Raw genomic sequence first — 15,930 nt, forward strand, 5'->3', positions numbered from 1 at the left:
AAGTAATTAGTATAGGTGTATATTATTATTTTACTACTGTATCACTATCACGTCAAACTTTTAAAGATTGTTAGCTTAATATTAAACAAAATCGAATTAATTTAATCATAATAAAATTAATTGATATATCATCAACATTATCAGTCATAACAATAAATGTTTAGTTAGTTATTTTAGAGTTAAGACAATTCTTATTATAAAAAGAAAGAAAATTATATTTCCTGAAGAATTTCGTATATTGTTCTTGCAGTTAAGATACTGCAATAACTAAGCAGTTTTACAATTAAAAAAATACTATGTTAATTTAAAATCAACATAATATAATTATTAATTGATCAATATGCTATATTGTGTGTTTGTGAAAACAACTAGGGTACACTTTATCACTCATTATCAACTAAATATTTTTAAATTCTATTTATGGGACGTTAAATTAATAGACTAATGAATTATAAATTCATATGACTTACAATTTTTTTAATTCTTGTATTTTATGCATGCGTAACACAATTTCATTTTTTTTAATGACAACCCTTATTTTAAATATAATTTTCAAATTAGTCAATTTTTTTCAAGTAATTTTGATTTATCAACTTGTATTTTAAGCTCAAAATTGGCGAAATTATAACCTAGCTAGGTATAATTAAAGTAAATAATTTATTTATTTAATAATGTAAATCATTATATTATAAAAATCCTATGGTGTTTAACACAAAAAAATAAATACAACTAAAGAAAAAAAAATGAAATTTAATACATTTAAAAAAAAATTATACCTAGCTCTAATTTCGTCATCTTTGAGCTTAGAATACAAGTTGATGGATCAAAATTACTTAAAAAAATTGATTAATTCAAAAATGTTATTAAAAAAAGGGGATGTCATTAAAAAAAATTAAGTTGTGTTATGCATGCGCAAAATACGTGAGTTAAGAAATTATAGATAGAAATTTATGATCCATTAGTTAAGTTCAAATTCCCGCAAACAGAATTGAAAAATCTTAGAGGGCGGTAATGAGTAATAAAGTGTTTCCTGTTTCTACAGCTCTACGCATTTACACAGTATACTCGTACCTACCAGTGGCGTATTTACACTTATTTTTTGGGGTGGGGGTGAAAAGTTTATTACATTATAATATTATATATTTATATATATAAATTATATATCTCCCCCCCCTGAAAATACACCAATGATAAATACATAGGATTAAAAATTAAAATTGGTTATTAATTAAATTTAAACATTTTTTGTTTATATATGACTTGGATAGCAGCACGCGACGTCAAGTATAGTCGAAAATTAAAATATAATAGTAAATAATAATTATTATAATAATTAAATAACTACTTTTAATCGGAGTCGAACACTTTAAAAATCATTGACGTAAATTATAAAAAAAATGTCAAGTGCATACGATTATTAATTATTAAATACCTATAATATAATATTTAAGGTGATTATCTTAACAAGATATAGCCAATATTCAACGTTCACAAAATACGATTATAGGAATCTACATTAAAAAATTAATACATTTTAATAATAAATTAAAAAAGAGATAATTTACTTGGTAAAATATACTAATAAAATGAAATTAAGTAAATTTTATACTAATTTGGCATAATATATATAAAAAAAACAGGTTAAAATCATATAATAAAGGTATAATTATACGTTTAATGTTATATTAGTATTATGAAATCTAGTATTAGAAACTTTTCATACTATATTACTGCCTATAAATTTATAAATTATTACAATATGAAAAATTATTATTTATTAGTAATTTCTATTAAAAAATGTTAACAGTAATTATATTGAAGAATTCTCGTTAGTATGTATGCGTATGAGACAAAATACCTACTTAAATATTATAACATGTATTACTTACAATAATAATTGCACAATCTTTAACATTATAAATGTATATCTAAAAGTATTATGTAAATTATCATCTATGTATGCTTAACGATAATATTGCAATATTACATTATAAATTATATAATATATAAATTAATCAGTTTATTATACAGGCACCTACTTTTGTTTTTATTTGTAAATATTATATATCTACCCATAATACAATTACTATACTTCTATAAATATTTTTTTAGATTTTGAACGGAGCGATCTTATCATAAGAAGATTCATAATATTTTTTTACACACATTTAAAATTCAAATTTTTAAAAAAATCATTAAAATCCATCAAATTTAAAATCAACTTCTACCTATATTCAATATATATACAATTTTTTATTATCATACCTAAGGTTTAAAATTGAATACTAGATTGTAGGGTGGCCCACGGAGATCTGTCAAATGAAATAATGAAATCACTTTTGTTCTAATCAATATTTTTATAAAATTTCTTTTTAATATAATTCATAGGCACTTGCGCTACATTTTTAGTATACATTTTTTATTTTTTAATACCGAGAATAAAAAACTTAAAAATTGATAAAAAAAATTTACAATATATTCAAAATAGCCAATTTTTAAATCTGATTTAAAAAAAAATTTAGATGGTAAAAGTCAAGTGGCTGATTGTTTACAATTTTTTTAAATATCAATATTCTCGTGTGTTAGGTAAATTACGATGTAGTTTATGTTAAAAACATCATAATTCCAAAAAATATAATTTTTTTTTTAAATATTTTATATGAACATTTTTAAATAGGGGCATGTTAAAATCTTACTATTTTTGTATTGTTTTATATAAGCTAGATCGTAATTTACTTAACAAGAATATTGATATTTAAAAAAATTATAAAAAATCAGCCACTCGACTTAAATAAATGTTTTTACCATCTACATTTTTTTTTTTTAATTAGATTCACAAATTGGCTATTTTGAATATTTTGGAAATTTTTAGTATTAAAAATAAAAAAATAAAAAATGTAAACTAAAAATGTAGCGTAAGTGTCTATGAATTATATTTGAAAGAATTTTTTTTTAAAATATTGATTAGAACAAAAGTTAATTAATTTGTCAGATCTCAGTGGGACACCCCATATAAATTTTTCTTAGAAGAACTATAAACAAGTTGAGTACAATAAATTTTACCAATATTTTTATGTTGGATATTTACGTGTAAATTTCTTTTCATCGAACGATTATATGGTTTTTTGTTGTAACTCAAAGAAACTTGATAAGTTCTAATTGTTATTTAATTATTATTTTCTCTATTCTATGAGATTGTCAGAATATTTTGTGTTACTTATAGGCATTTGAAATAATCTAGTTTTATATAAAGGTATACATAATATATGTTGATAAAAATGTTTAGGGTCTGCCAAAAAGCTTTACAATTTAATTATAAGATCCCACAAAACTTAATGTTATAATTATTTAAAAATATTTAAAATACGTAATATAAACATTAAACATATTATTTGTGTAAGCAATTGATGATCAAAATAACCTTTTTTTGTAATTCAAAAAGAGTATTCGTAGGAAATTGACACTTTTATGTAGGTATATAATTACTATATTTAACATATATAGGTATGCAATTTTCAAAATCTTTAAATTAATTTTAAGCTATTATCTGTATATTTATAACACGAAGACGGAGTACGGACCTATTCATACTATTCAATGGAAAGTTGGTATTGATTTAAAAGTTAAAAACAATATACTTAATATAATATAATATAATAATATGATTTAAATATAATACAATTACAATAAATGCTGTTTTTGGAAAAAAAAAATTTATCTACTGTATGACTAATAAAAATGATATTATAAAATATAAATATAAATAAATTATACCAATAGATATAGATATATAATAATCAATATTATGTATTAAGTTATGTAGATTGACAGATATTCTTTGCTCGCGATATTGTGGGTGTATGGAATGATTAATCATTAAATTTAAATTAAACATGCATTTATTATACATCATTTACATTAGCTTACCTGCCCAATTTGATTTACTTGCTTACTTGTTCACTTTTTGATTTGTTTTGTTAAATTTACAAACATTTATAACTTTATATCTCAGTAAAAAGATTTTTTGTTATAATGGTAATTTAAATATAGGTATACCTATGTTATATAGTGTTATAGTTATAACTATCGTTTTGCTTAATATTTTAAAATTATGTTTGATTTCCTACTGACTAGTGGGCACTTAAACTAATTAATAACACGCATTTACTGTTGTAAAAAAAGATTATAAATTAATATTTGTACTTACACAATTATCATAATAATAATAATTGTTATAAAAATATCTACGCTGTGTTTATGTTTATGTGTATATAATACGATTATTTTGGTAAGTATCCACAATATAATATTGTACCGTACTTATTAAAAATGGCAATTTTAATGAATATAGATACCAAGAATAAATGTGATTAACTGCTTAGACGATCCATACGCAAAAAAAACAGTAGAATTGCTACTATTATATTAAAAATGATCAATACATTTTAGTTATATTATATTTATATTTTATACATACATGATACGTATATATTTTATTTAAAACCTGGTAAAGACTCTTTTAATTACCTATATTTTATGATTTCGGGACTATAGATAGCTATGGTGGGTAGCCACTTAAAATAAGCAATGTTTCTAATGTTTCTATGATCGTTTATTTACCTGCATGTTGTTCTACTAGAGACTATAGAGTGACAAGTCGCAAATCGTTATTACACGTGATGTGTGTATTATTTTGTTTCAAACACAAAATTATATACATATTTTAATAATGAATAATCAGTATTTAAATAAACCAAAAATAATTTTATTAGTATCTACTGTAAAGTATAAGTAGATACGAAATATTATATTTTATTATAATAATAATAAATTCAAAACAACAATCAGGGCCGTATTACCACTAAGGCTGTTTAAGCTAAAGCCTAGGGCGGCAAATATTAAAGAGAAGAAAATTTTAACGGTCGAAACGTAATAGCTTTTTTTTTGTTTAGGTGGTAAATTCATTTCTTATGGGCGGCAAAAATCTTGATCTGACAACAATTCTTGTGTCTTGTCTTAAATTAAATATTTTGTTTCACCATTTTGTTAGCCAAAAAATGTATAAGAATAAACATACTATATGTAAATATATTCTATACAATAGGTACATCTTTGGTAATTCCGAATTCGGTAAATTATCAAAATAATTTGAAATTCTTATATTGGTAAGTAGACATTATTATTTTTCCATCTTATAACCATGGTGGACGGAGCTTCAAATTATTTTGTGAACGTCTTTTCAGTGTTTCTATCCTTCCTAAATCCTAATCTTTAATTATACTCATAGTCTTTAGGTACCTAGTTTTAATAATAATGAATAGTATATAAAACTATAATTTATGTAACATAATATAGAGCTTAGAGCTTTAGAGGTACCTACTACCTATGAGCTTAAGATTTTAATATACCTAATGTCATTAAATTTAGAAAATTTTATTATTATTATTATTACTTACAGACTTTCGCGTACAGTAAAAGAATTAATGTTTTAACTATAACGACACTCGACACATGCGTTCACTTCGTTGATATATAAAAAATAAGTACCTTCGAATAAGACCATTGACTACTTACGTCTGAGTAATTGGCATTATTTTTTTATGAAATTTGTTTGTGTGTTGACTTATATTGACCAAGTGGGATATATATGAATGTACGCACACATATATCTTATATTTTTTGTTTGCTATTAGGCGAACATGATGATATAGCTATGTAATATATATGTATACATACAAATGAGTAAAGAAAAAAAAATTAAGTTAAAATTTAAAATTTAGTTTTACTGTTGGGTGACGACGAATATGAATTTGATTACGATCGAGATTGATTGATGAATGAGGATAGTTGTTCAGTATTTACACGCGTATTTAAAACGCATAATATTTAAAATTATAATATTGTTGAAATAAATAAATAATGAAACATTTTCATAAATAATTACCTATTTTAGCGATAATAGGAAGTGCAAAGTACAATACTATATAATAAAAATTGTTCCTTAAATATTATAATATCGCGTATGCGTTGGCAACACCGTAAATGCAGCCGAGTGTGATGGTCGACGACGGAAGTTCCCTCGAGATATCGTATAATCATAATACACAATAGAGTGGGCGTATTGGCATTTGGCGTACGCTGCCGTCACCGCTGCGGACGACGCTCTTATCATTGTACATTTGTACACACTAAGCGCAGAGAGTGCGTTCGAAGTTCTAATGAGACAGAAAATAATATTATAAATCATAATATCGTAGGTACTTATTATCCAACTTTCGACTCCATTAATGTTTATTATTTAGTATCGTTATTCGCGTTTTACGGCCACCGGGAAGGAGACACTAGACAATATTGTAATCATTACGTTTGATGCTTTGTCGACTGTTGTCCGCAGGCCCATCGACGGAAATTGCCGTATGTACGCACGCGCGCTCGACATTTGTGCATTTAATGCGTTTGCCGATATCTGATCTTTGCTCGGCGTCCGGACGGTGACTCAAGTGACAACAACTAAATCATCGTCGGCGTAAGACGCTTTCGATTACTCGCAGATCTTGATTTTATTCCTCGTCGAACGTCTGCCCGCCCGCTCGCGCCCGACTCGACTTGCATCCTGCGAAACGGACCTATCACTCGACGTCCGTGTACACAATGCTTGTAAGTAGCCCCCTTCCTCGTATCTATGTGTGTTATAAACCACTATCAGCCCGTAATTAGCTTTTGATTGACTGCCATCACACAGTCGGTACAGGGCACATTTACAATGTGTACGGTCAACGAGTTGAAACTGTTCATCACTAATCTAAACACACATGGTGCTTATTATTTTTAAGTCCTGTTTTCCATTCATGATTTAACTGTTTTTCTACAATGTATTAAGTAGGTATACAATTTTTTTATTTTTCTAGTCTGACGAGTTTGACGTGGAAGAAAACAATTCCCAGAGTGACATATTAAATGAAGTAATTTTTCTGTTTTATCATGAATATCATTTGTTCGGCTTATTTTAATTTATACAATTTGTTTTGTACAATAGGGGAGCAATTCTGAGAATGTCGATTTAAGTGATAATTCTCTTCAAGTAGTTATTTCTGACGCTCTCAGTGAAAAGGACAGAGTCAAATTCACTGTTTTGTCTAAGGTGAGAGTTATAGCATTGTAACAAAATGTAATAAACACAACTATAATAATTTAATATTTATGGTTTAGACAACATTGCCAGATTTTCAAAGATCAGAATTTTCAGTTGTACGTCAGCATGAAGAATTTATCTGGTTACATGATCAGTTTGAAGAAAATGAAGATTATGCTGGGTTTATTGTTAGTATGGAAATTTATGTAAATTAACTCATTAACTATAGTTACAGTATTGACAAAATGGTAATACTAATAAGTAGTGCCTAATAAATTGTCTAAAAATATTTTTAAACAGAATTATTGACTTAATTATAAATTATTTAAATCTTAATATTTTAGTTTCTTATCTTATAAAAACTTATCAAATTTGTATAAATTAAAATCAGATATGTATAAACTACCATTCATCTAGTTACTTGAGTATCATTTTAAAATTAATACAATAAGTATTACATGTATTAATAATAAATTAAGCTTATTTTTTTCCAATGATGTATATGAAATTTAATATTAAGACCATCATATTTTTTCATCAGTATAAAATATTTTAAGTATTTTATAACAGGATATTAACGCAAATGTTTTTTTAACTTCATTAAAATCCACTCTTATAAATAATTATTTAAGAAAATTACAAAAGAAGTGGCCTACATTTTATGTATCTGCTCTAACTCAATTATACTATATAAAAATAAATGTGGTGTTATTAACGAAAAGCTAACTCGCACGAGTAATTAAATGCATAAAAGTAAAACCTAAATTGATGTACAAAATATTTAATATTTTCCAAGGTTTTTTTTTAATAGATATTCTTGTTAATTATGTATAAATAGTGCTATCTGTATTTAAAAATTAAATATGTACTCGTGTACCATAAGTATAAATTAAAAAAATATAAACAATCTATAAATAATACACATGCAAATTATTTAGCCAATAACCAAGTCCGCTTCGTGTTTTTACATAGTTGCTTTTACCAACAATTCAACAAATATATTTTGTTCATTTTTATTTTCATTATTTTCTTTAGTATATTTGTATTAATATTAATTATTAAATAAAAATTTTCATTTTTTACTGACAAGTGATATTTGTGATTTTTAGATTCCACCTGCCCCCCCACGTCCAGATTTTGATTCTTCAAGAGAAAAGTTACAAAAATTAGGAGAAGGTGAAGGTACAATGACCAAAGAAGAGTTTTTGAAAATGAAAAAAGAATTAGAAGCGTATGGAAATACAATTATTTTATAGTTTTTCTACATTGGCTAATTACTTTATAAGTTTTTAAGCCTTCAATCTTTTTTTTTTTTTTTTTAGTGAGTACTTAGCCACATTTAAAAAGACTGTTGCAATGCATGAAATGTTCCTTTCAAGATTAGCTCAGCACCCTGTGTTTCGCTATGATACAAATTTCCGAGTATTTTTAGAATACGATCAAGACCTTGCTGTTCGTACAAAAAATAAAAAAGAACTTTTTGAGGTGAGTATTTTAGTTTTTAAATTATTTTTGTTAGATTTTATATTACTTGTATTCTATTTGTTTTAAGGAAATTATGAAATCTCTGTCAAAGACCACAGACGAATACCTTCTTTCTGCAACTGTAAGAGATGTCAATGATTTTTTTGAACAAGAAAAAAATTTCCTCATAGATTATTATGGCCATTTAAAAGATGCTACTATGAAGTCAGATAAAATGGTAAACAAGCATAAAGGTTAGTTTATTGTTGATTAATGTACTAATAATTAAATTTTAATATTATATTAAGGGTTGTGGCAAGCTTAATAAATTTATAATTTATACTTAAGTAACCTAATCCATACCAAGGAAGTATTGTATTTGTTATTTTTGTTAATGTGAAATCAATATTTCTTAAGAAAATGTCATATCTGTATGTGTTATCTCCGTCTTACTGACGCAAAACATAATGTTTATGGCAGTTATAATTTTATGCAATGGGAATTTTTATATGTTATTTACTCGTAACGCGCTTGAAAATTAAAATAAGATAAAAACTAAGAGGGCACAGATAATTATTTTTTCTTCAAGTTTAATAATGGGTTTATGTACCTACTAAATGATTTATCTAATAACACTAGATTGCAACTGCATGTCAGTATAACATCTTTCTAAATGATTTTCTCTTGATACACATTTATTGTATAATACACAGTATTCATTGTAAAATTGTACTTTAAAATGCTGTTTGTTGAATAATGTATTAGTCATTCATAAAATACAGTATTAATAACATTATGATAAAAAATAATTTCATACACAAAAATATATTATGTATTTTAAGAAAATATATAAAATTTTTAATTGAATTTTGAACAGATGTTGCTGACTGTTATATTAAGATTTCATCATGTTTAGTTCAGTTATCTACTTTTGATCATAGAGAACTTGATTGGTTCTTGAACCGATTTTCTGAAACATTGGAAAAACTACGAGTAAGTTATGTAATTTATTTATAATATATTTAACTATATTTATATATGGATCAAGTTTATTATTTTGTTCAAATATATGAACAAAAGACAATAAGTACTTGTTACTAATTACTCTTTTATTGTATTTATACGTAGAAAGTGGAAGGGAGAGTAGCATCTGATGAAGACCTCAAACTTTCAGATACATTACGTTACTATGTAGGAGATTCATTTGCTGCAAAACGATTATTATATAGGCGATTACGTTGTTTAGCCAACTACGAAACAGCTAATCGAAATCTAGAAAAAGCTAGGGCCAAAAATAAAGATGTCCATGCAGTAAGTAATATTTTACTTTGTACAAATATGAATAAACTTGATATATTATATAATTTTTATTTCGTTAACTTGTTTAACGAGGCTCAAGAAGTTTATGATGTAAGTACCCATTAGTATGATGTATATTGGCATAACATACTCATAGCAGTATGCTAAGATTTGCCAATTGTTATAATAATTATCTTTTTAGAAATGTATAGTTAAAACCTATGCAAATATACTTCGAATTTTTTTAAATATCGATTGCATTTAAAATAATATATTACTTTTACAAATGTTATAATTATTAATAAAAGAGTAGTTTGCATGTTAATAAGTAAAATAGTTAATGTTTAAATTTTATTTATATATCTTAATCTATCGTTTATGTTAAACGATAACTAATATTGTTAGGAATAATAGTGTTTCTGACCAAACCAAACATTTAGTTTCTTGTAAATGGGTATTAATATTTTTTTTTTTTTAACTTATAACCGGCTTTGTTATAAGTAAATTTCATTGTATTGAGATTATTGGATGCTGAATTACAAAGTTGTTTTTATATTATGATCTATTCTAGCTTTGTTTTTTTTATTTTTTTTTATAATTTTTGACAGTTTTATAGTTGAAACAATAAAGATTTGTATTTTGTATTTATTTTTCTTTAGTAGACATAATGTCAATTAGAAATTGCCAGTAAAATATTATGTATTACTTAGATAATCTATGAATTATTGTTTGATGAATAGATTCTCTACAGAAAAATTAATATTTTGTTTACTCATGAATAATATTTTTTAGGCTGAGGCAACACAACAGTTATCATGTGAAAAATTTGAAGTCATGTCTGATAAAGGAAAAGAAGGTTAGCACTTTATTTACTTAATATAAAATGCAACATAGCTTTGTCCATTATATATTCATATTTTTAGTAATCAATATATTAATATATAATTTGATTTTTCTAGAATTGATTGATTTTAAAGCAAGAAGAGTGTCCACTTTCAATAAAAACTTATTGGAACTTGCTGAGTGGGAAATAAAACACGCACAAGTAAATATTTTTTAAATTTCATTTCGGTATCAATATGTCTGTATAATTTTCAAAAATATTTAACTAATTTAAAAAATTTAAATAAATCTTTATTTACATTTATCATATACGAGTATATTCGGTGCTATAAAGCTAAATTAAAAATAAAAATAGTTTTAAAATTTAATGGAAACAAAACAACCCTATACTATCTTTTAGTGTATTTTAGTACAAAATAAAAGAGGCCTATAACTTTTTTGTTAATTTTATTTTAGACATTTTACCTATTTTAAACATATTATATAGCAAATTCATAATATATTTGTTATTCATTTTTTTAGCATCAAATAGACATTCTAAAAACCAGCCTTGAAATGATAAATAGCGAAGAAAAGAAGTCAACACTTAACGTCGAGGTAATTTCATAATCAATTTTATGAGTTCTCACAGCAAATGTGTACTGTTATTTTATGGCTGATTTAAATATACCCATATACAGTGGAATGTCGATTATTCGGTTTGTCAATTATTTGTATCAAGATATATGCATCAGAGTATACTTAATTTATATTATGTTATTTTTTCAGTCAATTTACAAAAATAAATTAATTTGAAATACATTACCTACATAACTTAATGTTTTTTCAAAAATAACACTATATATTATATTTAATTATTTGAGATAAAAAGTTGATGACTTTTCATTATATTTTTCTATAATTACTTTTATCATGATTCCATTGAATGATTCCAAATATAAAATTCTTATTATTTTTATTTTATCCATTCATTTTTACATATGTAATGAAAATGTTGAACATTAAAGTGTAAAAACATGTTTATTTTGTACATTTAAACATAGGTGGTTTGATACTTGTTTTGTACATTCATACAATTTTATTTAAGTTTATCTCATTATGTATTTTTAATTTTTTTTAAGTCATCAATATTATATTATCTCTATTAATCATTTATACATATAGTTGTATTCACAACAATATATATTATAAATGTATGATAAATGTATAAATAAAATTTATAAATTTAATATACATATGTACATCTATAGTCGTTATGTAATATTCTTGTAAATTGATTATCCATTTCCCACTTGGTCCTAATTATTCCAAATAATCAACGCTCTACTGTATATGGTAGTTCTGTCAGAACTTAGTACAATATATATAATTATCAATTGTTAAAATTAAAACAGCCTTAATCATTATAATCTCTATGTATCCATAATTTTTTGTATTACTAAAATATTTATTGATTATTAAAATTTTGAAAGTTATATAAAAAATATTATTTATAGTTTATAATTTATTTAAATATATACATTTATACTTTTTATTTTATACTAGGAAATTAATCATTCCTTAAAGTGTTTATATTATTTTGTATTATTATTTATTAGTATCCACATTTATTATCTTTATATTTTTGAAAACAGTTTTTACCAACATTAGCTCAGTTAATATGGATGTCATATAATTAATGTTATATATTTATTATATATATACCATTAATATTTATCCTAAAACATTTTGTTACTGCTATTAATAAAATTTGTGAAACTTTAAAATTCTGTCATTGTATGACAAATTTTAATTTTTCCTATTGTAAGTTAAAGGCAAGATTAATTAGTTTTCAATTGATTAAATGTATTTATGATAATACATGTCACTTATAATTATTTTATCAAAGCATGGTAATATGTACAATGTTTAATATCTATTTTACAGTACAATAATATTGTGTTACTATGACAAATGACAATTAAAATGTTCTTATTCAGTCAAACTGCCTTTCTCTTATACTAAATCAATCAATCAACTGTTGTATAATTTACATTTGTGCATTTAGCGTACCATTATCTTTCACTTGTTATGTTTTGTGTTGTTGTTTGCATACATGTAGTTGGCACGACGTTATCACGGGAGCAATTGTTTTAATTTATTTATGTCTATGAATTTAAATAACTTATTTGTGAGTTTCAATTGAATGAAACATATTGGCATTGTGTAATTAAATTAACTAAATCATTACAATTTTATATACATTATTTACTCAAAAGTATCAGCTAATGACGTACAAATGTTTTGGATAATCTATTATGTAACAAAATAAAACTGGGTTATAAAACAAATAGATAGATATAACATTAAGTTTATAACATTTATGGGTTTTTTTTTATCCTTTTTTTAATTTCTTATCTTGCTTTGAATATTTGTAAATTGTGTGGAATTACAAATTTGAAAATCGACAGTTTTATAAATTTATATTTTAAAATAATATACATTTTAATCATTGAAATATATTTGTTTTGTATTCAACAATTTATAACATATTATTTTATAGATATTTACCTTTGTCAAAGTCTTGTTGATGTTGGTAATAACAATTATTATAAAGTCGATCTATAGTTATTGATATACATGTTTGTTCAAGAACTAACATGCAAAATGTCTTAGCTTTTATGGCAAATATCAATTTATTTTTATCAATGAAGGTATATTTTGGTGATTCGATGCCTGACCATAATATATTCTGAGCGGCCCATAGGTTTCTAAGTTGAATTATTTAAACCTACTCTTTCAAATACTTAAATCAAAAAACATACAGTGATCTAGATTCAGTGACAATTATTCCATCTAAATCCCATCAGATCCTTTACCAAATGAGAATATTGAAAACTGCAGTATATTAAAAAAATTACTGAGTTTATAATTTATTCAGGAATAATTAATAAGAAGCTGAAGAGAAGGTGCCTTCTATCTCTCTAGTAAATATTGTAAATTCATTAATAATAAAAACATATCAATATGTAGGTAGAAGGTACATATTATGTAAAAAATAAATAAAATATATTTAAATAATTATTACGACATTAAGAAACAACTACAATATTATTTACATTCTAGTTTTAAGTTTTTTTTTGAAAAATTCTAATTTGATCATAATGATTTCATGATACACAAAGTAGTTGATCGGGACTTTAGAAGAGTTATAACATACAGTCATACAGGTGTTAGGTGTACTTAAATACTTTGCATGTCAATTATATTGTCTAATTAATAAAATAAAAGGTATTTTCTATTAAAAGTATAGAACTCAACAAATATTTTTCTCTTATTTCAAGACTCAGTTGGAATTCATATAAACCATAAGTTATGAATAGGTATTTCACTATAATGTAATGATAACATATTTACATATATTGTGCAAAATAAATGTTTCATATTATTGTTAGTAGTAGCATTTAACATTTATAGTGAAGAACTTTCTAAAAAAAAGTGGAAAATTTACTCACTTCATCCACTTCTTTAAATACGTCTCTGATTATAAAACTGTTGTAATATTCGAATAAATTAATCATTATAATAAAATTACTTGTATCAAAATATCAATGCAATGTAATGAGAACTAATATTAATAATATTTGGGAGTAAATTTTAGTCTATAATACAGAATTAATACAATAAATTCCGCTTAATGTGATCACATTGGCTCAGACCATTTTGATTCTATTAACCGGTTGATTCCATAAATTATTTTTTTTTTATTGATGAGGTCATATTTATATGTATGTTTAAAATTAAATTAAAATAAAATACATATTTTAAAATAAAGTAAAGAAACTATCTATTTTTTTTTGTACTTGAGAATCTACTAATTTTATTTTGATGTTAGCCTAAAATTAAAAGCCATATTCCATTAGTATAATATTAAACATAATTTTTAATTATTTAAAATTAAATAATAATGTATATACAATTGTGCATTGTACCTATAACTTGGAACAACTGAAAAGTATCGTTTTTGAAATATTTTTGACTTTAACTTTTTGAAAATAATTCTTGTTTCTTTTTAATGAAAGTTTGAAATACCATTAAAACAGTAAAAATGTTCTTAAAAACTATTCAATTATCCGGTACTTGGTGATTCTAATAAAAGGTTAATTCAACATAAGTAACATAAGATCTGGTTTGGGATTTTCAATTTTGATTCCAATAAACGGTTGATTCTATAAATCAGTGATCACATTAAGTTGATCTCGCTGTAGTATAATTATTAATTACTAATACTTTCTTTATCTACATTCAACAATGATAGAAATGTTTATAGATATTATTATTAACCATTAATATTATAAATTTAAAATGGCTAAATTAAACTATTTGCTATGACAAGGTCAGTTAACCAGGCAATAAGTACTGTGTCTTTGGATATACTTGTCTATGCTTTGTACTTAAATTTATAGTGACTGTGACAATGTACATGTACTCAAAGATTGGCATAGTATACGTTATCGCCCATCACAGGAACGTATACAAGGGGGGGGGCGGTCGCCTCCTTGATATTTACTTGTGTGTACCTATATCTACTGACAACTAAAATTAATTAAACTAAAACTAAAAATATGTAATAAAACATTTATTTTTTATTTAAAATTCGAAAATCTGTCAACATCTATAATAATATCTCCTAATATTATTAGGAATCAAAATTTTATTTTTTATTTTTTTATTGTTTTTTTTTAACTAATTTTAATTTGTAAATGCTTAATTTAATATTTATAATATAACTACGATTTTTTAAATGGTACACTTTTTTTATAAAATTGATTTGCGTTTATGGATTATTTATTTTTGCACTTTTGAGTTGGACTTAGATTATATTTTGCGCTTCTGGAATACAGTCGGGCGAGTTACGTCCTCAAAACGGGACGGAAGTTACGTGTTGAATTTACTACCTGAAAAATGTATCTTCCTTGAGGACGCAAGTAGTATGCAGCCATATAATTGGCCGTGATTCCAACCACACCACCAGATTACAGTAATTACTTTTTCCAAATATTATTCGATACATTTTATTTGTTAGACTCATCTATAGGCGTTATGTACCTATATTCAGACATTCCTAATATAATTATTAAATTATATAAATATATAATAATAATAATATGAAATATATTTGTTATTTCATATAAATCAGACACACGCCGATT

The 15,930-nt window shown here is 24.3% G+C and overlaps 1 protein-coding gene across 3 annotated transcripts; it reads left to right on the forward strand.

Annotated features, from left to right (window-relative positions):
- The first annotated feature begins 6,163 nt into the window (after positions 1–6,163).
- LOC113555997 (sorting nexin-6) lies at positions 6,164–13,140 on the forward strand. 3 transcript variants are annotated; one of them, XM_026960680.2, is made up of 14 exons: positions 6,164–6,657; positions 6,909–6,962; positions 7,037–7,141; positions 7,210–7,320; positions 8,242–8,363; positions 8,455–8,617; positions 8,685–8,850; positions 9,474–9,589; positions 9,725–9,907; positions 9,989–10,006; positions 10,688–10,751; positions 10,855–10,940; positions 11,261–11,335; positions 12,840–13,138. In XM_026960680.2, the coding sequence occupies exons 1-14, from the start codon at positions 6,652–6,654 to the stop codon at positions 12,921–12,923; spliced, it is 1,353 nt and encodes a 450-aa protein (XP_026816481.1). In that variant the 5' UTR covers positions 6,164–6,651; the 3' UTR covers positions 12,924–13,138. The 3 variants fall into 3 exon arrangements, with proteins under 3 accessions (XP_026816481.1, XP_026816480.1, XP_026816482.1); XM_026960679.2 differs by having other exon boundaries at positions 9,725–10,006; positions 12,840–13,140; XM_026960681.2 differs by lacking the exon at positions 9,989–10,006 and having other exon boundaries at positions 6,165–6,657; positions 12,840–13,135.
- The last annotated feature ends 2,790 nt before the right edge of the window (positions 13,141–15,930 follow it).

Source organism: Rhopalosiphum maidis, chromosome 3 (genome assembly GCF_003676215.2).
Source record: "Rhopalosiphum maidis isolate BTI-1 chromosome 3, ASM367621v3, whole genome shotgun sequence".
In the NCBI taxonomy this organism is placed as follows: Eukaryota; Metazoa; Arthropoda; class Insecta; order Hemiptera; family Aphididae; genus Rhopalosiphum; species Rhopalosiphum maidis.

Coding starts and splice junctions, on each gene's coding strand:
- LOC113555997 (XM_026960679.2), top strand. Junction 6,963..7,036: donor AGAGTGACATATTAAATGAA/GTAATTTTTCTG, acceptor TTTGTACAATAG/GGGAGCAATTCTGAGAATGT. Junction 7,321..8,241: donor AAGATTATGCTGGGTTTATT/GTTAGTATGGAA, acceptor TGTGATTTTTAG/ATTCCACCTGCCCCCCCACG.